The sequence below is a fragment of the Mustela lutreola genome, chromosome 17 (assembly GCF_030435805.1).
Source record: "Mustela lutreola isolate mMusLut2 chromosome 17, mMusLut2.pri, whole genome shotgun sequence".
NCBI classification, from domain to species: Eukaryota; Metazoa; Chordata; class Mammalia; order Carnivora; family Mustelidae; genus Mustela; species Mustela lutreola.
Window position 1 is genome coordinate 43586158 of NC_081306.1, and position 25327 is coordinate 43611484.

General features: G+C 54.2%; 2 protein-coding genes across 2 annotated transcripts; one reads left to right on the forward strand and one right to left on the reverse strand.

Moving 5' to 3' along the window:
• Positions 1-7516: 7516 nt before the first annotated feature.
• On the forward strand, positions 7517-9036 carry LOC131819404 (uncharacterized). The gene is made up of 5 exons (XM_059154462.1): positions 7517-7551; positions 7756-7966; positions 8305-8399; positions 8618-8738; positions 8828-9036. Exons 1-5 carry the CDS (start codon positions 7517-7519, stop codon positions 8972-8974), a joined length of 609 nt encoding a protein of 202 aa, XP_059010445.1. The 3' UTR covers positions 8975-9036.
• ABHD11 (abhydrolase domain containing 11) lies at positions 8992-11302 on the reverse strand. The gene is made up of 6 exons (XM_059154907.1): positions 11103-11302; positions 10801-10936; positions 10104-10277; positions 9770-9940; positions 9494-9675; positions 8992-9283 (listed from the first exon to the last, which is right to left on the reverse strand). Exons 1-6 carry the CDS (start codon positions 11219-11221, stop codon positions 9151-9153), a joined length of 915 nt encoding a protein of 304 aa, XP_059010890.1. The 5' UTR covers positions 11222-11302; the 3' UTR covers positions 8992-9150.
• Between the last annotated feature and the right edge of the window lie 14025 nt (positions 11303-25327).

Sequence of the window (25327 nt, forward strand, 5' to 3'; positions counted from 1 at the left end):
CAGCGGAGCTAGGGCACCCGGGGGGCTCGGTTGGTTAAGCTTCCAACTCTTGATCTCAGCTCCGGTCTTAATCTCAGGGTGGTGAGTTCAAGCCCTGCGTGGGGCTCCGTGCCCAGCAGAGCCCACTTAAAAAAAAAAAAAAAAAGTTAACTGAGCATCTACTGTGCACTGCCTATTCTAGATGTTGGAGACCGGCAGAAAGCAAGAGAGACAAAAGTCCTTGCCCTCGTGGAGTCCACATCTAGGAGAGGAAAGAGATAGTAAATAGCATCCTTGCTCGGGAAAACATGCTATGGGGAAGACAAAGTCGGGAGGAAGGGGGTGTGGGGTTTGAGGTGGGTTTCTCATTTCATTTTATTTTATTTTTAAGTATCTATTTATTTATTTGAGAGAGAGAGAGAGAGAACATGGGAGCAGGGGGGAGAGTAGAGGGAGGGAGAGAGACAATCCTGGAGCGGACTCCCCAGTGAGCAGGGAGCCTGATGCGGGACTCGATCCCAGGACCCTGAGATCATGACCTGAGCCAAAATCAAGAGTCAGCGGGCACCTGGGTGGCTCAGTGGATTAAGCCTCTGCCTTCAGCTCAGGTCATGATCTCAGGGTCCTGGGATTGAGCCCCGCATCGGGCACTCTGCTCAGAAGGGAGCATGCTTCCCCCTCTCTCTCTCGGCCTGCCTCTCTGCCTGCTTATGATCATCTCTCTCTGTGTCAAATAAATAAATAAAATCTTAAAAAAAAAAAAATCAAGACTCAGCACTCAACCCCCTGAGCCTGCCAGGCACGCAGGGGTTTTCAATTTGCAATTTGATAGTCCAGGAGGCTTTGCTGAAAAGGTAGCATTCTTTTTTTAAGGTTTTGGTGTGTGTGTGTGTGTGTGTGTGTGTGTGTGTGTGTGTGTTTTGTTTGTCTGTTTGTTTTGTTTTTTAAGGAATCTCTATTCCCAACGTGGGGCTTGAATTCACAACCTAGAGATCAAGAGCCGTACACCCCACCAACTGGTCCAGCCAGGCGCCATGAGAAGGTGGCATTTGAGCAAACATCTGAAGGAGGGGAGAGAGTGAGTCATGTAGGTCTCTGGGGGGAGAGCATTCTGGGAAGAGGCAACATCAAGCGCAAACCCTGAGCAGGGAGCTCGCCTCGCCTGTCGGAGAAACAGCAAGGAGGCGTGGATGCCTGGAGCCTAGCGGGTAAGGAAGACCTTAAAGGAGTTGAGGTCCAGACCTCTTCTTTCGGCTTTTACTCTGACTGGGATGCAAGCCACAGACACGGATAAGGGGATGTGAGCCGAGCCAAGATCCATCTGGGACTTTAACAGAATCGCCCTGTTTGCTGGGTGGAGAAATCAGGTCTTCCTCCACTTACAGTGGGGGTTACATCCCGACAAACCCACCGTGAATTGAAAATATCCTAAGTGGAAAATGCACGTCGTAACGCCTAAGCGACCGAGCACCAGCGCTGAGCCGAGCTGTCCGTGAATGTGCTGAGAACACTTACACTAGCCTGCAGTTGGCCAGAATCGTCCAGCACAGAGCTTAGGTTATAATGAAGTGATGTGCTGAACGCTGGCCAGCGGGTGAGAAGCAGAATGGCTGTCTGGGTGCGTGGATGGCTGGCAGCACAGGGGTCCCCCTCACTCTCGTGATTGCTGCTGGTGCCACGACCCAGCATCACGAGAGAGGATCGTGCCTCGTATTGCCAGCCTGGGAAGAGATCCAGATTCGGAATTCAGGATATGGTTTCTACTGAAGGCATCTCACTTTCGCACCGTCATAATGTCAAAAATCATCAATTGAACGGTCTTAAATCTACATCTGTAGATCGTGAAGGGCTTTGGGGAGGAAGCAGCGGCAGTGATGGTGGTGACAGGTGGTCGTATTCTGCATGCATTTTTTTTTTAAGGTTTTATTTATTTATTTGACAGAGAGGGAGAGATCACAAGCAGGTAGAGAGGCAGGCAGAGAGAGAGAGAGAGGAAGCAGGCTCCCCACTGAGCAGAGAGCCCGATGTGGGGCTTGATCCCAGGACCCTGAGATCATGACCTGAGCCGAAGGCAGAGGCTTTAACCCACTGAGCCACCCAGGCGCCCCCTGCATACATTTTAAAGGTAGAGCCAATTGAAGGAAAGAGAGAAATCCAGGGTGAGCGGAGTCTAGCTTTGACCTCAATACCTGGAAAGACGGTGTTACTGCTCACAAAGGTGGGGAAGAACTAGAGGAGGGGTAGGTCTGGTGTGGGAGTAGATCAGGTTTTGGGGTTTGGCTCTCTTAATTTTGAGTTGCCCATCAGACACCGCAATGGGGAGGGCAAGTAGCCCATTGCCCATGTGGTCTGGATTTCATGGAATAGTCAGGGCTGAAAGCAGCCTGCCGAGGAAGTTCTCGGAGCGTGAGAAGAGGACAGCGTGGAGGACAGCCTGGAAGTGGTGTCTAGGAGAGAGACCTTGACCTGGCAGCCTGGAGGGAATGGTCAAAGCCATTCAAGAGACATATTTAATATTATTATACTGTATTTCAATTATGTAAAGAATGTTTGTTGTAAGACATTAAAACGATTAGGGGAGCCTGGCTGGCTCAGTCCATAGAGCACGTGACTTTTTTTTTTTTTTAAGATTTTATTTATTTATTTGACAGAGAGAGAGAGAGAGAGACATCACAAGTAGGCAGAGCAGCAGGCAGAGAGAGAGGAGAAAGCAGGCTCCCCACTGAGCAGAGAGCCCGATGCGGGGCTCGATCCCAGGACCCTGAGATCACGACCCAAGCTGAAGGCAGAGGCTCAACCCACTGAGCCACCCAGGTGTCCCGACTTTTCTTTTTTCTTTTTTTTTAAAGATTTATTTATTTACCCGAAGAGAGAAGAGGAGAGGGCTGGGGGAGGGGCAGAGAGAGAGGGAGAGAATCCTCAAGTAGATATACCCCTCTAAATCCAGAGCCCGATGTGGGGCTTGATCTCATGACCCCAAGATCATGTCGTGAGTCAAAATCAGGAGTTGGATGCTTAAAGGACTGAGTCACCCAGGCGCCCTGGACATGTGACTCTTGATCTTTTTTTTTTTTTTAAGATTTTATTTATTTATTTTACAGAGAGAGATCATAAGTAGACAGAGAGGCAGGCAGAGAGAGAGAGAGAGAAGCAGGCTCTCCGCTGAAGAGAGAGCCCAATGTGGGACTCGATCCCAGGACCCTGGGATCATAACCTGAGCCAAAGGCAGCGGCTTAACCCACTGAGCCACCCAGGCGCCCTGTGACTCTTGGTCTTGATCTTGGGGTTGTGAGTTCGAGCTGCACGTTGGAAGCCGAGATTACTTAAAAAAAATAAAATCCGAAAAAAGACATTAAAACAGTGTGAAAGATTATGAACTAGACGCAACAGGTGCTGATAACTGGGCACGTGCAGGTAAGGGCAGAGCTGGCTCCGGGAGGAGGAGCAGACCCAGGGGGACAGGGGAGGAGTCCAGACCCCCACCCGTGAGCATTTCAAGTGCCCGCCCAGATAGCTGGGGAGACATGCAGATGGTCAGTGAGGAGTTCATGTACCACGCCAGCTGGAGACTAAGGAGGCAGGAGTAGTCTGGCTTGGGGTGGAGATGAAGTTGGGGGGCCACAGTCCCGGGTGTGTATGCATCTGTGTGTGTGTGTGTGTAAGATTGGAATAAGAAACAAGGGCTGACATTGGAATGGAATGCACTAAGCATATAGTAGGTGCTTACGTATTTATTACTAAAATAAATACATAAGAAATAAATAAAATAATAAGTAAAGTAATAAAATAAATAATTAAAAACAACAACAACAAAAAAACCTGTTGCACAAGATGACATGGGCCCTGGAGCGGCCAACTCCCTGGGATCAGGGGCCACTTCCCAGAGGTGGGGCTTAAGGGATGAGTAGGAGGTGGCCGGGTGGAGAACGGGGGGAAAGGCCTTCTGGGCCAACAGTGTGAACAAGGACAGGGGGAGAGAGCAGGGCTTGTTCCCTGTGGGGACAGGGCAGTCCCCGTAACACACATCACTTCGATCCCATTCTTTTTTTCTTTTTAAGTAGGCTCCACGCTCAGTGTGGAGCCCAATGTGGGGCTTGAACTCACGACTCTGAGATCAAGACTTGAGCTGAGATCAAGAGTAGGACGCTTAACAGACTGAACCCTCCAGGTGCCCCAGAACATGCTTTAAGGTGTGTAATCGGTGGATAGTCTGTCCTGACCAATGCCCTGTGAAGCCTTGTCCCCACCTTAGTCAAAAGGGCTTCTCTGTGGCATTCTGCGCTCTACTTGTTCAGGGCAGTGAGGTCTCCCTATCGCCCCCAGGGAGAGGATCCTGATACCCCAGTAGAGATTTCTAGTTCCTTTGTGGTCCAGCCCTGTGTCACCTCTTGGAGGCCACCTTCCCTTGACGCAGCCGTGATACCCGATACCCACACAACACGCTCCTTTTAGGAATCTGCACTTGCCTTAGGTCCCCATGGCTGGGACACTCCTCCCTGTTTCCTGCCTCCTCTCCAGGCACCTGGCCCTTGACTTTCACTCTGTCCCCAGACATCACCTCCTCCAGGAATTCATCCCTGACTGCCCAGCAATGAGGGCCGGGCTCCTGTGTGGTCCCGCAAAGACCTGTATTTATCCTGATTGTAGCACTTCTTGTCCTGTGAGGCTGTGGTCTGTGTTAGGTGTCTGTCCCCTCATTGGATGGGGACATCTACAGGGAAGGAACCAGGTCACTTCTAGTATATTTCCCAAGGCCGGCACAGAAAGTGGGTTTGTGGAATGAGAGATGTTAGCACATGCGAATAAGCTGTGTTCCTATAAAGGAGCATTGAGGGAAAATCTGGGCGTTTGGGAGGGCCCAAAGCCCCTGGGGACAGTTTGGGGCTTCCATCCCGCAAGCTGGAAGGGTTGGGCAAGGGCCCCTTGCGCACCTAATCCCTGAGGTTGGGAACTGCTGCCACCTGCTGGACATGCTAGGTACTGCTTCACTGGCGTCCTGGCCGCCGAGCACCCATGTGCCTGGGGTTGGGATGATGACAGTCACCACCTGCCCTCCAGAAGCCCTCAGGCTGGTGGGAGAGACACCTTGACAGTGACAAGACAATGATGGAAAGTGCAGGGGCTGTAGGGGTCTGGAGGAGGACGAGGAGGAAGCTCGTATAGAATTTTCTTTTCTTGTGCTCTCTGGCAGGCTTCCTCACCTTTCCTGGGACTTCCGACCCTGGTCCATTACTATGCAAAGCGCTGGTCATTGTATGAGCGACCTTACTTAACCCTTCCTGCGACCCCACCGGGGAGGTGACCCATTAGTTCCGTGTCACAGATGAGGACAATGAAGCTCAGGGAGGGAACCACAAACAAGGTCACATACAGGTAAGCCCCCCAGGCCCCTCCCAGCCGGCAGCTCTCCTTTCCACTTCCAGCCTCCGCCACCCCAGCGCACCGTCTTGTCCATCTTGTCCATCTTCCAGCTCAGCCCCGAGGCTGAGCCATCCTGGGGAAGCAGGGGAGGAGCAAGATTGGACAGGGGCAGCTGGGGCATGAACCCAGGATTCCCCAGGGAGATTCCCAGAGAGAATCTCTCTATCAAATAAACAAAATAAAAAAAAAAATGGATGTGAGCTCTATGAAGTCAGGGAATTTTGTCTTCCTGTTTTATGTCCACCACCCGGAAACACGTTTAGAACATAGTAGGTGCTCAGCAAATATTTGCGGGATGAATGACTCACTTAATGACTGTAAAGCTCTTAGACATTTGACACCCCAGTGGCAGCCAGGGCCACGCCGAGGGTGGCATCGGAGTTGGGGTGGGGGTTAGCAGTCCCCGCAGAAGCCAGGCCCCCATAAGAAGGGCATCCACATCAGGGGGAGCACCGTTGTTCCGGGGGGTTAGCGGCACCCAGGAAGACTGAACTAATTACAAAATATACTGCAGACAACTGGAGAAAGAAGGTAAAATATGGAAAGCTAGGATGAGCCTGGTGGATGGCAATTCAGGTCTAACAGTGAACTTTTTCTTAATATATGTAAATTCTATTAGTTAGGTTCTCCTGAGAACCAGAACCATAGGATGAACAGTGGGAAAGAGTGTTGTTGTTGTTGTTTTAAATATTTTATTTATTTATTTGACAGAGAGAGACAGCAAGAGAACACAAGCAGGGAGAGCGGCAGAGGGAGAAGCAAGCCTCCCACCAAGCAGGGAGCCCCATTCGGGACTCAATCCCAGGACCCCGGGATCACGACTTGAGCTGAAGGCAGAGGCTTAATGACTGAGCCACTCAGGTGCCCGGAGAGAGTGAATCTTAAGCAGGCTCCATACTCAGCCCAAGCCCAACGTGGGGCTCGATCCCAGGACCCTGAGATGAGGACTTGAGCCAAAATCAAGAGTCAGACGCTTAATGGACGGAGCCACCCAGGCGCCCCCATTTGTGAACCACTGTAGGAATAATTAATGAGGGCAAGAAACATAGATGGATGCCGAACCCGATGGGTGAAAGTGAGGTAAGGGAAAGGAAGTGTCATAGTCTCAAAGTACCTCCCTTCCCCAGTGCTTATTAATTGTGGTCAAGCACTCAGCATTGGTCCCACCAGTCATGGTTCCAAACAATATTAGAAAGGAGAACACAGCATCCTGTCTGTGATGTCTCTGCCCAAAGTGGGTTAACAGTGGCTTAATCATAAGGAAGGCGTGGACAAGCCCGAATTTGAGGATGGTCTACAAAATAACTTCCCTGTAATCTTCGAAATGTCAAGGCCACGAAATTCAAAGAAAAGCCACAAATTGTTCTAGACCTAGGGGGACCAGCGGGATGCCACGACTGGGTACAATGTTTGATACCGTATTAGATTTTTTTGGACACTGAAGAGCAGTTTTGAAACTGTTTCGGAGATAAAAAGTTAAAAGAAATGCCTTTCTCCGGAATGACTCCTGCTGGCCTGCAGGGTTCATTGTGGATGAGCTCCTAGGGGAACTTCCTGGGATGGGCTGGGTGTGACCTCCTGTGACCTCCTTCGTGCTCCTCCTACTGTGCCGGGAGCCCCTAATGCTCTTTTCTGATTTTATCTGTGCTTAGTCCCTGCTGGCCTCGGAGGTCCCTGAGACCAGGTCCCTGGGCCCTTTCTGGATCATGGCACAGATCAGACTCTCAAAACACAGTGACTCCGTCTCAACAGAAGGGTGTGTCTGGGGGGTACAGTTCACCTCTTTGCCTGGGGCTCAACCAAGGAAGCTGTTGGTCTGGCTGTTGGAGGAACCCGTGTCTCAGTGCCACGAGTCATGTCTGGTGGGGTGGCCTGGGAGAAATATTTATGTTTAAGGCAGACTTGAGGATCTACTCCCCTGGACATACCTTGCTGAAGACGCTTCTCAATGGGGCAAATTCTCTTACACCTTTGACATCACTGGCGTGCTCAGTGAGCACGTGGGGTGAGGAGAAATGGGGGGAGAATGGGGGGGGGGGACCTGCAGACCCCGCCCGGCTCCAGGATCAGAATGCTGGGGATCCTGGAGGAGTGACCAGCCATGTTACTAGGAAGAATGGACATCCCCGACGTTGAGAGTCTACAGGCACGGTTAGGCCTTTTCCCTTCTGTTTCCTGCTGAGCTAAGCTCGGCCATATGCGTGGTTGATGCCAAGGTGCCAGGCTTTCGAGATGGGGTGCTGGGGCACCCCCACCTGTCGGCGTGCACGATGGTCCTGGCTCTGGCCCTCGGTTCTCATCTCCCAGCGTGGGTGGAGCGCCCCCTTGTGGGGGCGGACGAGTGTGACGGTACAGGAAGGGCCTGAGGAAGCTCTGGGCCCCGCAGGAAGGTTCCAGGATCCAGGAGGGGAGAGAGGGGCCCGGCTGGCCGGCCAGGCCGGGGCGGAGCCTGACAGGGAGTGCCTCGCCCGGAAGGGAGGGCAAAGGGCTACGTCGCCGCCTGCCCCACCCCACTGACAAGAGTCCCAGTCACCGGCCACGCTCTCTGTCCTGGGGCCCTAGAGGGGTAAGTGTCCTTCTGAAACCCTCCCTGTCTCTTTCCTGCGGTTTGGGTGGGAACTTCTTTCCTCCTTGAGGGGCCAAACGCCCCATCCCCTCTGCTTAGCCTTGTGCCAGGCAGGGGGCCACAGCTGCCACCCCTCAGCGTGGCCCAGTCCCCCTGCATTACTTTCAGAGGCCCAGGAGAGGCGGTGGGGGATGGGAAGGAGGAAGGAGGCAGGAAGAGAAAGTTCCAGACCCCTCCTCCGCTGACATTAGCATCAGAGCCAAGGGAAGCCCAGAAGCGGGACACCTCATCTAGACAAGCTCTAGATCCCCACTCCCTCCTCTGTCACCCTACAACAGAGCCCAGAATCCCAAGTGGCTGGAGCACTGGGGGACGCCCAGACAGAGCCCTCGCTGGACCAAGTCCTCCAGGAGCGGGATGAAGCCATTGCCAAGTGAGAGGCAGATGCTTGTGGGGGGTGGGGGGGTGTTGGGAGGGCAGTGGATGGTTCACCCTCAGGGCTCCGTCCTGCTAGAGGAGAGGAGGTGAGAAGTCAGGTGTTCCCGCAAGGAAAGCCACGGAAACGCTCACCCTGTCACAAGGCAGGGGGCTGTGTCCATGCAGCAGATGCGCGGGGTTCAAGCCTCGTGCCACTGTCCCCGCCACCTGCAGGAAGCAGGCACTGGAGGCCGAGCTGGACACATGCAAAGCCAAGTTGCGCGCCGTGGAGGCCCAGCTGCTGGAGGTCCTGGAGGAGAAACTGAGGCTGAGGCAGGAGGTGGAGGCCTGGGAGGTAGTGTGGGAATGCCAGCCGGGCCAGGGAGCCATGGGGAGAAGGCAGAGGGCACAGGGTCGGCCCTGAACCTGCTCTCCCGCCCCCAGGAGGACATGCAGCAGCTGGTGAGGCAGCGGGTCGAGAGTCAGCTGCGGAGAGAGTCCAGGGGCACTCTGGGCACCCCCCTGGGCCCCCGAACTGCGAGGGTCCCCTGGGTCCGGTTCCCCCTGGGTCGGTGGGGACGCTGGCGATGACAGAGCTCAGCCCGGGACCTTGGCAGCAGAGTCTTTATTCATTAAAGCTTGAGGTCTGACCACCTCCGTCCCCTCGCGCTCTCTCGGTGCCCGCCCGAGTCCTTTTGCGCAGAAACATGGAGGGGGCCACAGTGCCTGGAAGCCGGGGGTTTCCTGTTTCCTCTCGTCAGCCACTCTTAGGCCAGGAAGCCTCGGATGGCAGCCACAAAGTCCTGGGGGCAGTCGGCATGGACCCAGTGGCCGGCATGGGGCACCGTCTGCATCTGGGCTCGTGGGAAGAGCCGCCTGATCTCAGCGTGGTGGCTGGGGCTGTCCGTCGGAGAAGGCCGCGCCAAAGGGGTCAAAGTGGGAGGTAGGAGAGACACAGAGAAGCGGAAGAGAGCAGGGAGACAAGAGCACATGAGCCCACACGCCCAGGGGTGTTTCTGGATTCTCAGGCACCCCCTGCCCACACCGAAGCCCTCCCCAAGGATCCCTAGGCTGGGACCCCTCCCACCACCGCCGCTGAAACTAACTTACAGCACATATTTTGAGTTTCCACCCAGGAGGAAGAGGGTTGGCCCAGGGTAAGATTCTTGTCGTGGTGGGAAAGCCATGATCTTGTCCAAATGCTGGGCCAGTGCTTCCAAGTTCACCCTCCACACGAAACGTCCACCTGCCTCCACTAGGTTGGTGAGCAGGAACTGACGCTCAGCCAAGTCCTGGAGGGGGTGGGTCCGGTAGTTGGGGGAGGGGAGTCTCCAGGGACCTTGACAGGTCCCAGCCCACAACACCACCAGGGAATGGGTGTGTTACTTGGATAACAGTGCTGAGCTGCTCGTCGGCCAGCTTTCGGGCAGAGGAGCGGGGCACCCCATCCGGGATGTCTACAGCCCTCATGGCGGCCATGTAGGACGGGAAGTTGGAGCTCGGTGTGGTCTGCACTGGGCTGATGTCCACAGCAACCAGGCGTTCTACCAGCTCCGGCTGTTTAAGAGAACCACACTTGGGACCGGCCTTACGGTAGGCACGGTTGAGTCTCAGGCAGGGTTCCCAGATCCTGAATCTGGCCATCCAAGGCTTGGCTGAGTCCCAGGTCCACCGCTGGGTACTCAGGGTCCACACTGGATGCGGGGGAAGCCTCACCCACCCTCTGGAGTGCCAGCAACATGGCTGTCTTGCCTCCCATGCTGTGGCCAATGAGGACGCAGGGCACGAGGCCCAGCTGGGACAGGAGGTCCTGCAGGTCCTGGCTCATGGCCTCGTAGCTCACGTCTGGGCTGTGGGGGCTGTCACCATGGTTCCGTGCATCCACCGTGAGCACCTACGGAATGGAGAGAGGGCGGGCAGAGCCGGCATCCATGTTCCGGGCACAGACAGCCCAAGGCGCGGCATTCCTGCGGGCTGAGGGGCCTAGAGAGGCCCGGGGGAAAGGTCGTGAAATGGAAAAGCGGCCCCGATGGTGAGAGGGCCCAGTTCTCAGACCTAGGAGGCCCGATGGAGGACCTGGGGCTGCTCCGCCAGAGAAGAGAAGGCCCAAGGAGCATGACTGTGTCTCTGAAGGTTTGGCCTGGCAGGGTGACCACCCAGAGAAAGCAGGTGCCAAGAATTTCCTCCATAAGGAACCCTGGCCCCCTTGACCACCGCACCCCTGGACGGCTGAGCTCAGCGTGGAGCACGCACGCACGGCAGCTCTCACACATGAAGGACTGGGTGGGGGCAAGCACGGGAAGGACGGGGGTCCACACCTAGGGCCCCGGTGTGTCCTGCGGCCTCCGTCCCCTTCCCCACGCCGGCCTGGGGACGGGCCACGCCTCCGCGGGGCCCCGCCTCTCCCGGAAGCTCACCCTTCGGCCGGTCTGCTGGGCGAGGGCCTTGGCGATGGAGCTGAAGTTGGTCTTGGAGCCGAAGAGCCCGTGCAGGAACACCAGGGCCGGGCGCGCCGCCTCTCCGTCCAGAAGCTTGTAGGAAAGCCGCACCGACCTGCAGGGAGGCGCGAGGGCGGTGGAGGGGTCTAAGCCGGCTGGGGAAGGGGTTCCGGGGAGCGGCCGGGGCGGGGGCGGGCGCAGACGGAGGAGGCGGGGCCGCCGCGGCCGGACTGACCGGGGAGGAACGACGGACAGCCTCCCACGTGGCGCCCTTGACTGACCTCGGCTCGGCGCCGCTTCGGCCACTGCTGCTGGGTGCGACGGGCACCCTGCAGAAGCTGAGGCTGCAGGGGCCGAGCCCCCTAAGGGGGAGCCTCCAGGAGCGGGTCCAGCGGAGCATGCCCGGGGAAAGGCTACCGGCGCTCACCGCCGCGGGTCCCCCCTCGCTCCGCCTCCTGCCTTCGCTCAGGACCCCGCCCAGTTCCGACTGTAGCCCCGCCCTCTTCCCCTCCCACTAGCACGGACTACCCCGCCCTCGCCCTCGTTTCCTTACGTAATCCCAGGGTACAGTCTGGTCCCCCAGCTCCGCCCCCTACGTCATTACGCTATCCCCGCAGCCTCCGCGCCGGCAGGCGGGAGAACCGCCCCTGACCACGCCCCGGGCGGAGCCGCCTTGTTCTCCGGTTACGCCCCCGCGAAGCTCCGCCCAGCCTCTTCCGGCGTCGTAGCCTCGTGGCGAATCAGGGTCCTGGGGCGTGGGAGTCCCATCCCCGCCGCTCGCAGCGTCGGGGATTTGGGGCGCGCGCGCTTTGGGCGCGGGTGGGGCAGGTCCCTTGGCGAGCCGAGGAGGTCCGGCCTTGGCCCGCGCCCGCCCCGCAGCTGGCCTGCTCCTCTGCCTTCACGCACCGCCTTGGGTGGGCGTCATACCTTCAGTGCCGCGGGCGGGCGCGGAGGGGCGCCGTGCTGCCCAGCCGGGGGCCCCGGCAGGCCGGGTGGTGCCCCTCTTCCCCATCCTGAAGTCCTCGACTGGAGAGGTCATCAGCCACTCTCCACGCCCGCCCTTTACAGATGGGGAAACTGAGGCAAATGGCTGCACAAGCGGCAGAACCAGAATCGCTGATGTGACGTTCTTTCCCCCCCCCCCCGGTCCGTGTCTCCCACCACCCACCCTGACCATCCTACCGGCTCTTGCACCCATGCTTCCTATGAACTCCCCAACCCGAAAACTGCATCTGCACACCTGCCTTTTACTCTCCGGCCCCAGGACTCCCTCTGCTGGCTGCTGCGGGGGCCTTCCGGAGAGCCAATGGCCCAACTCCTGCACGGCTTTATAGAGGTCCAGGATAACGGCCACCTCCTCAAAAGCCTTCCCGGATTTTCCCAGTTGAACCTCATCTCTTCCAGCCCATGTTCTCAAAGCTGGCTTTCTCTGTGTCCACCGCAGTCTGGGAGCTCCTGGCGGACTGGAGACACGTTTTTGTTTATCTGGGGCAAAGTGCAATGGTAATCATTTTACTGAATGATTGTGAAGAGATTCCAGGCACTAGCTGAGGCTTAGGTGAAGGCTTAGGTGAAGGTCCACCTAAGGGCCTGGGTCAGTGCCCCTTGCAGGAGATGACATCTGGACCAGCCAGGCCTCTCCCTCTTCAGGGCAGGCCTGATGGAGTTAAGACCTGTAGGATGCATCTGAACTCCAAGGTGTTATAAATACCTTGCCCAATAAGATGGCTCCCACCTTGAGTCAGCCCGGGGACTGGCAGTTGTTTTGTTCTAATGAGAGAAGGGCTTTGAGGTCACGGGGTGGGGGGGTGGGGGGGGGATGCTAAGCACACCAGGTGGTGTGATGGTTTGTTGCCAGAATAGTCGTTAGGGGACTGATGAGCACATCTGAGCCCTGGATGGGGGCTGGACCAAGGCATGGGAGGGGTCCTTGGAGGAGACATAAAGCAAGTGTTTTTCTAGAATTGGTGGATGAAGGGGCAGGGGGTGGACATAACGTTGGTGATTCAGAAGGTTAATATTCCAAACGTGGTTTTATTTTATTTTTTTTAAGATTTTTTAAAAAATTTGTTTATTTGACAGACAGAGATCACAAGTAGATGGAGAGGCAGGCAGAGAGAGAGAGGGAAGTAGGCTCCCTGCTGAGCAGAGAGCCCGATGCGGGGCTCGATCCCAGGACCCTGAGATCATGACCTGAGCCGAAGGCAGCGGCTTTACCCACTGAGCCACCCAGGTTCCCCCCAAATGTGGTTTTAAACCACCCTCCACCTCCTCCCCAGCCTGCTGTCTAGCCAGGCAACCTGAGCCTGGCCCGTGACCCTGGACCATCTGCTCAGAGCCCTGGGTCTGTGGCAGAAGCAGTCTGGAGACATTCCTGAGACCTGGCCAAAGCCCCATCACGTGGCTGGTTGGGGCCTGGGAGCAAGCGGAAAAACCAGTTGGCTTGAGGTTTCCACTTTGGAGCAAGCGGTGGGGCCTGGGTAGGGGAGGTTGCCACCTGGGAAGAACTCTGGTGTTGGTGTGTTGGGGAGGGGTCAAAATGGGGGCTGCCCACCCTTCCCCAGCTTGTTTAGGAACCGGCTAACTCCTAACTGGTCTGTGAGGGTCTCTCTTGGAGTGGGGGGGGGGGGTGTCCAGCCCTTGGAGGTGGGGGGAGGCCTTCTGGAGCCCCCTGATATGCTGAGGTCATGTGGGGGAGGGGGCAAAGGGGCGTGAATGAGATGGCCCTGGCAGTCTTTGTTCCCAGCATCCCGGCTCCCAGCCGTCCCCAGGTCCCTGTGAACTGGGAGGGTGTTGTCATCCTCATTTGACTGCTGAGAAAATGGAGGCGCGGGAGGGGAGTAACCCAGCTCCAGCCGCTGAGCACGTGCGTGGCCCAACCCGAATTCCTTCCCAGGAATTTGACTCCTCGTGCAGTGCTCCCGGTAGTCCCCGCCCTTCTGGCTGGGAATCCGAGGCCTCCGAAGGGGTGCGGCCGGCGGCGGCAGGGCGGAAGGGGTTAAGACCGGGAGGCAGGCGGGTCTCCCGTCGCCGCACCTGGCTCAGTATCGGTCACGTGGCCGGGGTTTCACCTGCCCCGCTGAGCAGGGACAATCAGGCCGCTTGTTTCCAGGTTGGTCGCCATGGTGACAGGAGTGTGCCAGGGGAGGTCAGCCGGGCAAATTCCTGCCTGCCGGCCGGGTGGGGCCGGAGTGTCCGTCGTGCCGTGGCGGGGCTCCCAGGAGACCCCTCGAGGCTTCCCCACGGCGGGGGGGGCCACTAGGTGATTCCGCGCCCAGCCTCCTCCTGTCGGGGCCACTCAGCCTTCTCCGATTTGGATCCGGAGTTTTTTAAGCTGCGGGGACTTTTCTGTGCAGTACCTTGTTCAGTCCCCATCGCAGCCTTTCCCACAGGGGCACGGTGGTCGCGGTGCCTCCCCCAGACTCACCGAGCACTTCCGGAACGTTCCCTTTTTCCTTCATCGCTTCAAAAATAACAGCTGCTTTGGAGAAAGTATGCACCTTTCTAGACAGCCCTGAAGAAGGCGAGAAACTCAGGAACCACACGGCAGTGCATGGTGGGGAGTACTTCTTTTCTTCCTGGCAGGTGCGGGAGACCCACTGATACTGATAAAAGGCAGGGAGTGCACAGGGCCCAGAACATCTCTGGGCCCCCTCGCAGCCACCTGCAGGCCCCCTCCCCTCTGAGCTTCCCACCAGGCCACACACCTTCATGTCCTGCTTTGCTCCCCTCACTCCTCTGCTCCAGAAAGGCCCGCAGGCCCTGCTGGCTGCAACCCTGCCAACGCTTTTCCCACCTCCAGCCCCATGTGCACGCTGTACCCCCAGTCACAGCCTCCTGGAAAGCATAGATCTTAAAGAAGGGGGGTGAGGAGTCTGGGTGGCAAGCCGGGCGGAGTGGGTGGACCCAGCCCACTCCATTCCCCTGGGAAAAACACCAACCCGCAGGGGACACTGCAGCCCCCCCCCCATCTGCATTTGGGACCCTTTACTTATTGAGCACCTACTATGTGCTAGGCACTGGGGTTCCAAGGATGACCCCAGATCCACTCACAGACCTGACAGTCTGGTGGGGAGGATCAGATGTGTAATCGCACACGCAGTAAATAGGCAAAGAAAGGCGGAGAGAGAAAGAAGGGGTGCCTCTGGCCCTGGGGCCAGGTAGTGCCAATGTGCAGAAGGGTTGCTTGAATGGAGGTCGGAAAGATGAGTAGGAGTCGGGGCAGGTGAAGGGCTTACAGTGGAGGAGGTTGTTCTGGAAGTTGGGACCATCACTGCAATGGCCGAGCCCTCCCCTCTCCCAAGGCAGAATTTGGGAATCATTCTAGGGGCATCTTCCTTACCTCCCCTGCCACCACTCAATCTCTCCCCCAGTTGCTATGGATTTTTATCTTCCAAATAACTCTGATATCCATTCTCTGATGTCCACATCCACGACCCCGTCCCTTCCCCGGGGATGGCCAGCTCCCTGTCCATTTCCCTACACAGTAGTCAGAGTGATCTTTTCCAAATATATAATGTCTTTCTGGGTTCATCTAGTTGGTTCCTTCCTACTTTTCCATACTCATTGCTACTGGGGATGCAAGGGGCTGACCCAAGAGTAGAAAAGCTGGTTTGTGTGTTTCAGGAGCTAAAGCCCTTAGGGGAAGGGAATGCTTCTGCAGAGACCGGAGCTTGGCCCAGAATGGGAGAGGCGTCTGTCGCCCACTTCTTGGCTTCTTGGCAGGCTCCCCAGAGAGGAAACAGCTCAGGGGTCTACTGGGCTGGCAGAACCATAGGCAGTTTGCAATATTCTCCCCGGTCCCAAGCCCAAAGCAGACACAGTACCAGGACTGAACTGGCCACTGAATCAAAATGACAATGCCTCAGCAGTGACCACTGTTTCCTGAGGGCTGGATACTGTCCAACCTGTCCTTCCAGCCACCAACCTCCCCTCCCCCCATCTCAAACAAACTTGGGCCTGCTGAATATCCTGGAATTGTGGCCCCAACCCAGGGGGACTGAAGTTTAACGTGACTCCCACTGCCGGGGCAGAACCGGGCATCACAAAAATCATGGCATTGTATGTCTAAGTCTAGAGACTGACTTTCATAATTGTGATAATACCATGCACATCCGTCTGCAACTGACTTTTCTTTTTAAATCAATAATCCAATAATCCATTCAACAAATATTTACTGAACACATGCTAAGGCCAAGTATGAATTTTTAAAAAATTTTTATTTATTTATATATTTATTTAGAGACAATTCAAGCAGTGGGGTAAGGGCAGAGCCCAAGTTGGGACTCGATCCCATGGCCCCCAAATCACGACCAGAGCCGAAATCAAGAGTCAGACGCTTAACTGACTGAGTCACCCAGGTGGCCTGATTTTTCTTTTTTTAATGCCAAATACGAATTTTAAAACAAGATATGGCAGTTACATGGCTCTGTTCTTTAAGCAACACAAAAAACCCAAACCCTAAATCCCCTACTTTTCTAGTCTCCATTAGGGGGGGACAGGCTACAAAGAAATAAACAAAGAAATAAGTGTGTAAGTATAAATTGTGTAAGTTCAGTGAGCAGGATGCTGTGTTAGCTAGTAATTGGAACTGGCAATATTAAGTAGGACGGTAGGGAAAGGCCTCAGGTAGGTGACATCTGAAGGATAAGAAGGAAGCAGTCATAGGAATGCTAGGGGAGAAGTGTCCTACACAGAGATAACAGTGTATGCAAAGGCCCTGCGGTACACAGAGGAAACAAAGGGAGCAAGGCATGCGGTAGGTAGGTTGGAGTTGGTCCGAGTGGGGGGAGCCTGGTAGGGAATTTGATTTTTATTCTAAGAAAAAGGAGAACTGGGAAAGGGTTTAGGGAGGGACAGGCATGCGTTTTTATAGGACTCTCTGGGTGCATAGTGGAAGATAGAGGGACAGACTGAAGGGCACATGGAGGAGGGGAAGGAAAATCAGCTTGAACACCACTGTGGTTGTCCAGTTAGGACACGATGTCCACTTCTGGCTAGGAGGTGGCCATGGAGGTAGAGAAAGGTAGATATCAGATATGTTTTGGAGTTAGAATCAGCAAGATTGGATGAAGAATTGGATAGGTAGAGAGGACAATGGGGAGGGAGCGGGAGGGGTCTAGGACAACACCAGGTTTCTGGACGGACCACCTGGGCAGGTAGCTGTGCTGTTTGCAGAGCTGCGGAAGGCTGGCGAGGAACTTTCCACTAGGGAGGGACAATCTAGAGTTTTGTTGTTATTATTAAGATTTTTATTTATATATTTGTCAGAGAGACAGAGCAGAAGCAGGGGGTGTGGCAGGCAGAGGGAGAAGCAGGCTCCCCACTGAGGAAGGATTTCCTGATGCGGGACTCGATTCCAGGACCCTGGGATCACGATCCAGGCAGAAGGCAGATGCTGAACCGACCGAACCACTCAGACGTCCCACAATCTAGAGTCCTACTTGATGCATGTTAAGGTCGAGTTGCCCGTGAGATACTGGTAATAGTCAACATTTGTTGAGTGCTTACCATGTGCTAAACACCATTCTAAGTGCTTTATCTGTTTACTGATTTCGTCCTCATAAGAGCTGTATTACTTTATTTGTCGGTCCCTCTTTAGAGCCAAATGCGTTGAGCCACAGTCAGGTTAATTAACTGCCCACCATCCCAAAGCCTGGACGCTGCAGGGCTGGGATCTGGTTCCAAGTGGCTGGGTTCCAGGGGCCACGCCATTGTTAACCACTGTGCCCCACCACCCGCACGCACCCGAGGAGGCAGCTGGACGCCTGCTTGGGGAGCTGGGAGGAGAGGTCTGCAAGCCGGAGGGTGTTAAAGCCCTGGGAATGGGTGAGACAATCAAAGCGTTCACAGAGCATCAGAGGAAGAGAAGAATGCCCAGGAGGACAGACTGAGCAGTGGCAGGAGGAGAGCTGGGGGAGGGGGGCGGGGGGGGGAGGGACTGGTCCCAGAGGGCAGGGGAACTGAGGTTCTGAGGAGGAGGAAGCAATCACCTGTGTCAAAAGTTGCCAAGAGTGAGTAAGCTCTGCATAGAAAAGTGACCATAGGCCATGGCAACCTGCAGGCCACTGGGGACCTTGCCAAGAGCGGCTTGGAGTGCTGAAGGAGTGGGGGCAGGAGCAGACGGGAGAGGCTGATTGGCCCGTGGGAGCAGAGGAGGCAAAATCCTCTGGGGTGGTCTTTGTTTGGAAATGCGAAGTCAAGAAAACGTTTTTTTTTTTTTTGGGCAAGAGAAAGAAGGTATTTCTTTTCTTTCTTTCATAATTCTTATTTTTTTTTTTTTAAGATTTATTTATTTATTCATTTGGCGGAGAGAGATCACAAGTAGGCAGAGCAGAAGGCAGAGAGAGGGGGAAGCAGGCTTCCCACTGAGCAGAGAGGCTTCCCACTGAGCAGAGAGCCCCATGCGGGGCTCGATCCCAGGACCCTGAGATCAGGACCTGAGCTGAAGGCAGAAGCTTAACCCACTGAGCCACCCACATGCCCCTCAAACTGCCTCATATATGCTATTAGCTCTAAGAGTCTCGATCAGGAATCTATGAATGGCCACAACCATGATTGGTTGATATCTCTTTTAAGTCTCTTTTGATCTATAGATTCCCCTACATCTCAATTTCTTTCCTTGAAAACGAAATGCATTTTTTTTTTTTTTGGGTCACTGAAGAATCCAGGTGCCGTTTTGCTGACCATACTGTTGCTGTGCTCCTCCTTCCTTTGCATGTCCTGTAAACTGGTAGTAGATCTAGAAAATTGATCAGATTCGGATTTTATTGGTTCATTTATTTTTCTGCAAGACTCCTACACAAGAGACGTTGTACTTGATTTTTTTTTTTTTTTAAACGGCGGCCCCTTTGTACTGGTTAGGATATCTCAGGCTGGAACCCCAAGTCACACGGGCTTAAGCAGTGAGATCTAAGGAGGGTGAGGACCCAGGGAGCTGACAGTGACTACCGGGCAGAAAATGTTTCCAGGGCTCCACGTTCCACCTCTCCAGACTGATGTCCTCATCGTGGACCTCATGGCTTCTTGGGCTCATTCTTTTGGGGGTTCAAGTTGGCGATAGAATCCTATCGCCACTACCACCCATCCAAGGAGAGTCAGAGTGCTGTCTTAGAAAATGTGGAAGCCTTTTCCTGCTGCCCACCCCTATCTTTCCTCCTGTCTCACTGGCCTCAACTGTCACATGCGCCTCGTAAACCAGTCACCGTGGAGGGAAAAGAGATCAGCCACCATGACTGGCTTCGTCTAATCCCCAGAACGGTAGGTACCTGAGGATTGAGTAAAACGAGCATCGCATACCCTTGCACGCTCTGTACTTCAGGACAAAGTTATCTGTAAGTGGAATTGCTGGGTGTCAGAGGATCTTTATAAGGGACTTCAATTTGGTTGATTTGATAGAAATGGCCAGATTGCCCTTTAACACTGTTGTATCAATATAAGCTTCCCCAGCCCGGGGGTGGGGTGGGAGGGTGGGGGAGTGGGGGGGGGGGAGGGAAAGCAAGAAGCAGGGCGTGCAGCCTGGGCTCTAGCAGGCCAGACTGCCTGGGTTCAAACCCCAGATCCCCTATGCGAACTTTGGGCAAACATAGCACACTTCTATGCCTTGGTTTTCCTATCTATAAAATGGGGATGATGATGAAAGCACCACTATTTCGTCAGCACTTGCACTTAAAAGTTATGAAGAGGGAGGGGCGCCTGGGTGGCTCAGTGGCTTAAGCCTCTGCTTTTGGCTCAGGTCATGATCTCAGGGTCCTCGGTTGGAGACCCACATTGCATGGGGGGGGGGTCTCTGCACAGCGGGGAGCCTGCTTCCCCCTCACTCTCTGCCTCCTTGTGATCTCTGTGTCAAATAAATGAATAAAATATTAAAAAAAAATTTATGAAGAGGGAGATGCTGAGCTGTTTGTTTCTCCCAGCTCCCGGTTTGTTAGTTTCCTGACACCTCCATGTCCTTTATGGAATCCCTTAACTCCATACGTGCCTCTCTGGACAGAGTCCCCCCAGTAAAACCTCTGCCCTGTTGCGGCAGGTGTCAGATTTTCTTTCCTTTTTAAGGCTCAATCACATTCCATTGCATGGGTGGACCTCATTTTGCTCTCCATTTACCCACAGATGGACATCTGCGTTGTTTCTACTCCTGGGCCATTGTGAACAACAGGCTGTGAACACGGGAGATCCCGCTTCCCATTCTTGTAGGGACAGACCCAGAAGTGGAATGGTTTGATCACAAGGCAGTTTTATTTTTAATTTTTTAATTAAAAAATTTTAATTTATCTTCTTATTTCTTTAATTTTTCGTTTTTGGAAGGGACACCGTATTGTTTTCCATTTTTCATTCCCACGAACAGTGCCCGAGAGTTCCAATTTCTCCATATCTTCAACATCAGTTTTTTTTTTTTAAGATTATTTATTTATTTGACAGAGAGAGAAAGATCACAAGTAGGCAGAGAGGCAGGCAGAAGTAGAGAGAGAAGCAGGCTCCCTGCTGAGCAGAGAGCTGGATGTGGGACTCGATCCCAGGACCCTGAGATCATGATCCAAGCTGAAGGCAGACGCTTTAACTGACCGAGCCACCCAGGCACCCCTCTCTCTTTCTTTCTTTTTTTTTTTTTTGAGAGGAGCCCAACAGGACTTGATCTCATGACTCTGAGATCAAGACCTGAGCTGAGATCTAGAGTCAGACCTGAGCCCCTCAGGCAACCCTACAGTGGCCATCTTAATGAGGGTGAAGTATTATCTCATTGTGGTCTTGATTTGCTTTCTCCAGTGATTAGTGATGTTGAGCATCTTTTCATATGTGCTTACTGGCCATTCATATATCGTCTTTGGAGCAACATCTATCCAAATCTTTTGCCTGTTTTTGCATTGGCTCTTTTTGTAGGTGTTGAGTTTTAGGAGTTCTCTATATATGTTGGATATGAATCCCTTAGCTGCTGTATGATTCGCTGCTCCCATTCTGTGGGTTGTCTTCTCACTCTGTCCATAGTATCCTTTGATGCACAAATTTTTCAATTTTCCATCGGGTACAGTTCATCTATTTTTTTGTTTTGTTTTGTTACCTGTGCCTTTGGTGTTATAGCCAAGATATTGGTGCCAAGTCCAATATTGTGAAACTTTTATTGTATGTTTTATTCTAAGAGTTTTATAGGCTGAGCGCTTAAAAAAAAGATTTTATTTATTTGCAAGAGAGAGAGAGAGACAGCAAGAGAATGACCAAGAACAAGGGGGGGGGGGTGCCTGGGTGGCTCAGTGCGTCAAAGCCTCTGCCTTTGGCTCAGGTCATGATCCCAGGGTCCTGGGATGGAGCCCCGCATTGGGCTCTCTGCCCAGCAGGGAGCCTGCTTCTCCCTCTCCCTCTGCCTGCCTCTCTGCCTACTTGTGATCTCTCTCTGTCAAATAAATAAATAAATTCTTAAAAAAAATCTCTCTTAAAAAAAAATAACAAGGGGAGTAGCAGAGGGAGAGGGAGAAGCAGACTCCCCGCTGAGCAGGGAACCCGATGTGGGACTCAATCCCAGGACCTTAGATCATGATCTGAGCCAAAGGCAGATGCTTAACTGACTGAATTACACAGGCACCCCTCTTTTTTTGTTGCTGTTTAAGATTTTATTTATTTATTTTAGAGAGAGAGAGAAAGCAGGGGGAGAGGCAGAGGGAGAGAGAATCCTAAGCAGGCTTGGAGTTGAGTACAGAGCCCAGTTCGGAGCTGGACCTCATGACCCTGAGATCCCGACCTGAGCCAAAACCAAGAGTTAGATGCCCAACCGACTGCACCACTCAGGTGCCTCAGAAAAGCTGAGCTCTTAGGTCTTTGATCTATTTTGTGTTAATTTTTGTATATGGCATTATATAAAGGTTTAGCTTCATCTTCTGGAGGTGGATATCCACTTGTCCTAGCACCATTTGGGGAAGAGACTAGATAGATGATTCTTTCTCCATCAAGTGTTCTTGGCACCCTTGTGGAAATCATTTGAGCACATACGTGGCCGTTCATTTTGGGGTTCTCTCATTCTGTTTCATTGGTCTCTTTCTCAGTACTGTACTGCTTTGATGATTCTAGCCTTGGGATAAGGTTTGAAGTCTACCAGTGTGGGTCCTTCAGCTTCGTTCTTTTGGCACCCTGGATGTGAAACTTGTCTCTCACTCACTGAACATCAGCTCCGTGCTCGTGCTGGCATTAGGCTAAGCCTGGGACATACAAAGGTGAACAAGGTGCGTAGAGCCCCGCCCCAGCAGAGCCGATGGTTTAGGGGCAGGAGAAAGACAAGTTCAGAGGTCATTCCGGGAGGTAGCATGTGAGTTAGCATGGTCTTTGTGAGTTTCCACTATGGCGTGTTGTGGCTAGCACTCAGAGTACGGAAGGTGCTGGAATGGCTCATCTCCAGATCCCTGCACATGGATCCCAGATTCAGCGGCGGCTTTAGGAGCAAGTGACCATGAGTGTGGAGTGCTGTATCATTGGTTTTTTATGAATCTCTGCCCCTCGTGCTAGATGATGCAGAAGAGATTCATTCTAAAACGAAGTCAGGGAAACACGTGGCTTGAATCAGGCTCGGGGAGATCATATTATTCTGTTCCAAAGTGTCTTCAAGTAGAAATGGTCAATAAACTGAGAAATTGTTGGGAAGACAATGTAATTTCCTTCTTTTTTTTTAGGTGTCCTTTGTTGAGAGTGTAGTTTGGAAACATTTGTTCACACCGGTGTATATGTGTGTGTGTGTTTTTTTTTTTTTAAGATTTTATTTATTTATTTGACAGACAGAGATCACAAGTAGGCAGAGAGGCGGGCAGAGAGAGAGAGGAGGAAGCAGGCTCTCTGCTGAGCAGAGAGCCCGATGCGGGACTCGATCCCAGGACCCTGAGATCATGACCTGAGCCGAAGGCAGCGGCTTAACCCACTGAGCCACCCAGGCGCCCCATGTGTGTGTGTGTTTTAAGTAGGCTTCGCGCTGGGTGTGGAGCCCAACCCAGGGCTTGAACTCAACGACCCTGAGATCAAGACCTGAGCTGAGATCAAGGATCTGATGCTTAATTGACTGAGCCACCCAGGCCCCCTTGGTCATTTTGTCCTGATTATGCTTATGTTATGGCCAGCTGATGAGAAACGCTGTGGGATTGTTTGAAAGGGAGAAGGGATTCTGGCAGAGACCGACAAAGGCCAAGATGGGGTCCTGGATGGATGGCACTCTGTAGGGACGGGCTGGCGGTCAGGGAAGCTTCCCTCAAGCCAAGACACGAAATGACCTCTACGCTTGCCAGGAGGGGTGAGGCAAGGGTGGGGAAATTGCCAAGAACAGAGAAGAGCTTGTGGTGAGGCCCAGGGCCCGGAGAGGGCAGGGTTCATGCAGAATTGAAGGATGTCCGGACGAGTCGGGCCTTGGGGTGGGGAAGACAAGAGACAATATGGCGGCGACCGTGGCTCTGGCCCTGGAGAGGCTCTCAACGCATGCCGTGGGGTCTGAGTGGGATTCTAAGAGGCATATTGGGGGTGTGGGGGGTAAGGGACTGGAAGGATTTTCCAATGTGGTTAGATTCAGGACTTCGTCGCATGAGGAGTCCCTTGGCTATGCCGAGGTGAGTGGCCTGGAATGGGGCGTAGCCGGGTGGGGAGGTGTGGAGAGGGAGCCTTGAGGCTGTTCCTGAATGATGGTGGTGGCCTGGTTGGAGTCATGGCAGTAAGTGGGGAAGAAGACAGGTGGACACATCTAGAACATGACCAGGTTGGCAGGTGAGAGGCTGGTCCTTGGCAGGATGCGGCAGGGCCAGCAGCCTAGTCCCATCACCTATGAGCCTTGATGGCTTCATCGTGCAATGCGTGCCTTGCAGGGTTCTTTGGGGGGGTGGGGTGGGGAGCAGTGACAATATGGCTTCCTGTGCAGCTGAGAGTGAGATGCGGCCGGTGACTTGTCCAAGGTCGCTCAGCCCGCGCCCCAGCAGGACACTTGCTCTCTTCACTGGCTCTGCGGAGCCTCCTTGTCTTGGCACAGATGACCTTTATTGGAGCCCTGCTAGGGGAGGGAGAAGGAAGGTACTGTCTGTTCCTGCAGGCCTGCCGCAGACCTTGACGGAACCACAATAAATGCTGTGTTTGTTTGATAAAGCACTTGGCTTTTGGTCTGGGCAGGAGGAAGGGCTGGGGCAGGTGTGGCAGGAGCAGGGCAGCCCCGCGGCACAGCGGTGGGAGGTGCAGTGGGACAGAGCCGCAGGGCCTGGCAGGGGGTGTCCAGGGCTCTGGATTTTGGAGAAACCCAGAACTTTCTCATGACCCAGACACTGCCCTCAAGTTCCCAGACCCCTGCCTGGCTTTGTAGACCAAAGCATTAACAGTACCAGCTCACGCTCATAGAGGTCCTGTCGTGTGCCTCGTCGTGTGGAAAAGCACATAGGCAGGTCTTCTTTCCACGGGTGCTGGCCTGCGTTGGGTGCTGCGGGTGGATAGAAGGTCAGGACAAGTTTCCCTGACTTTGGGGGTGACCTCCTGCTGGAGGAGTCTGACAGGAAGCCACATAACACAGTGCCATCATGGGGTTCCCTCCTGGGAACCCAGAGGATGGCATCGCTGGTCCTCCACACGGCCTGAAGCTAATATCATACCCATTTTGTGGATGAGGAAGCCGAGGCCCAGAGGCGTGAACTGCCCTGCTCAGCCAGCCCCCTTTGGTTCTCCCTCATTTTCTGCGGCAGGGGTGGCAAGGGTAAACATGGAGGCCGTGGTGGATCCTCTGGTTCAACCCCCTGTTGAAATGATGGAGAAACGGAGACCCAGAAAGGGAAGGCGTGTGCTCAAAGGCACCCAGGAAAAGGAAGGGATCTAGAAACCACTGACTCCCCGTCTGTCCTCCAGCCTGTGGTTTTCCGGGATCCCTCCTCTGAGCCTCCCCTCAGCTTGCGGTCTGTACCCCGCAAGCGCCACCACCCCCTGTAGACCCTAAACTCCAAAAACCATAAGAAGAGTTTGAGTGGGGAGACACCCCAAAGCCAGGCCAGGATGTGTGTGTGTGTGTGTGTGTGTGTGTGTGTGTGTCGTGGGGGGTGGGCTGCGGTGGGCAGGCTGGCTGCAAGGCCCCAGGCTGCAGCTCTGTCCTAGTGTGGCCGGGAGGCGTTATGCTCAGGCTGCCTTCTGGAAGCTCTTGGTAAATGAATAACTTTGCTTCCATGTCCAGGGTTCCCTGGGACAAAGAACCCGCTCTATGCCCCTCAGTTCCCACTTGTCATTCCCTGGCATACCCAAGGCCCGAGACTGTGGAGGTTTAAGGCAGATGCAATCCCTTTAGCCCTTCTGACCCCCCCCCCACCCCCAATTCCATCCCAGACAGGCCCGGAGAAACTTCTCTCGGTTCCCTCCCTCTCCCCTCCTCTTGCTGAACCTCCTCCCTCTCTGACCCTTCCCCCACTGAGCCCCTTCCCATCACTGAGCCCCGTCCTCCCCTCACGGAGGACCCACTGAGTCCTGCTTTTCTGAACCCACACCCCTTCTCTCCAGCTCTCTTAGGATGTGTCTCCATCAC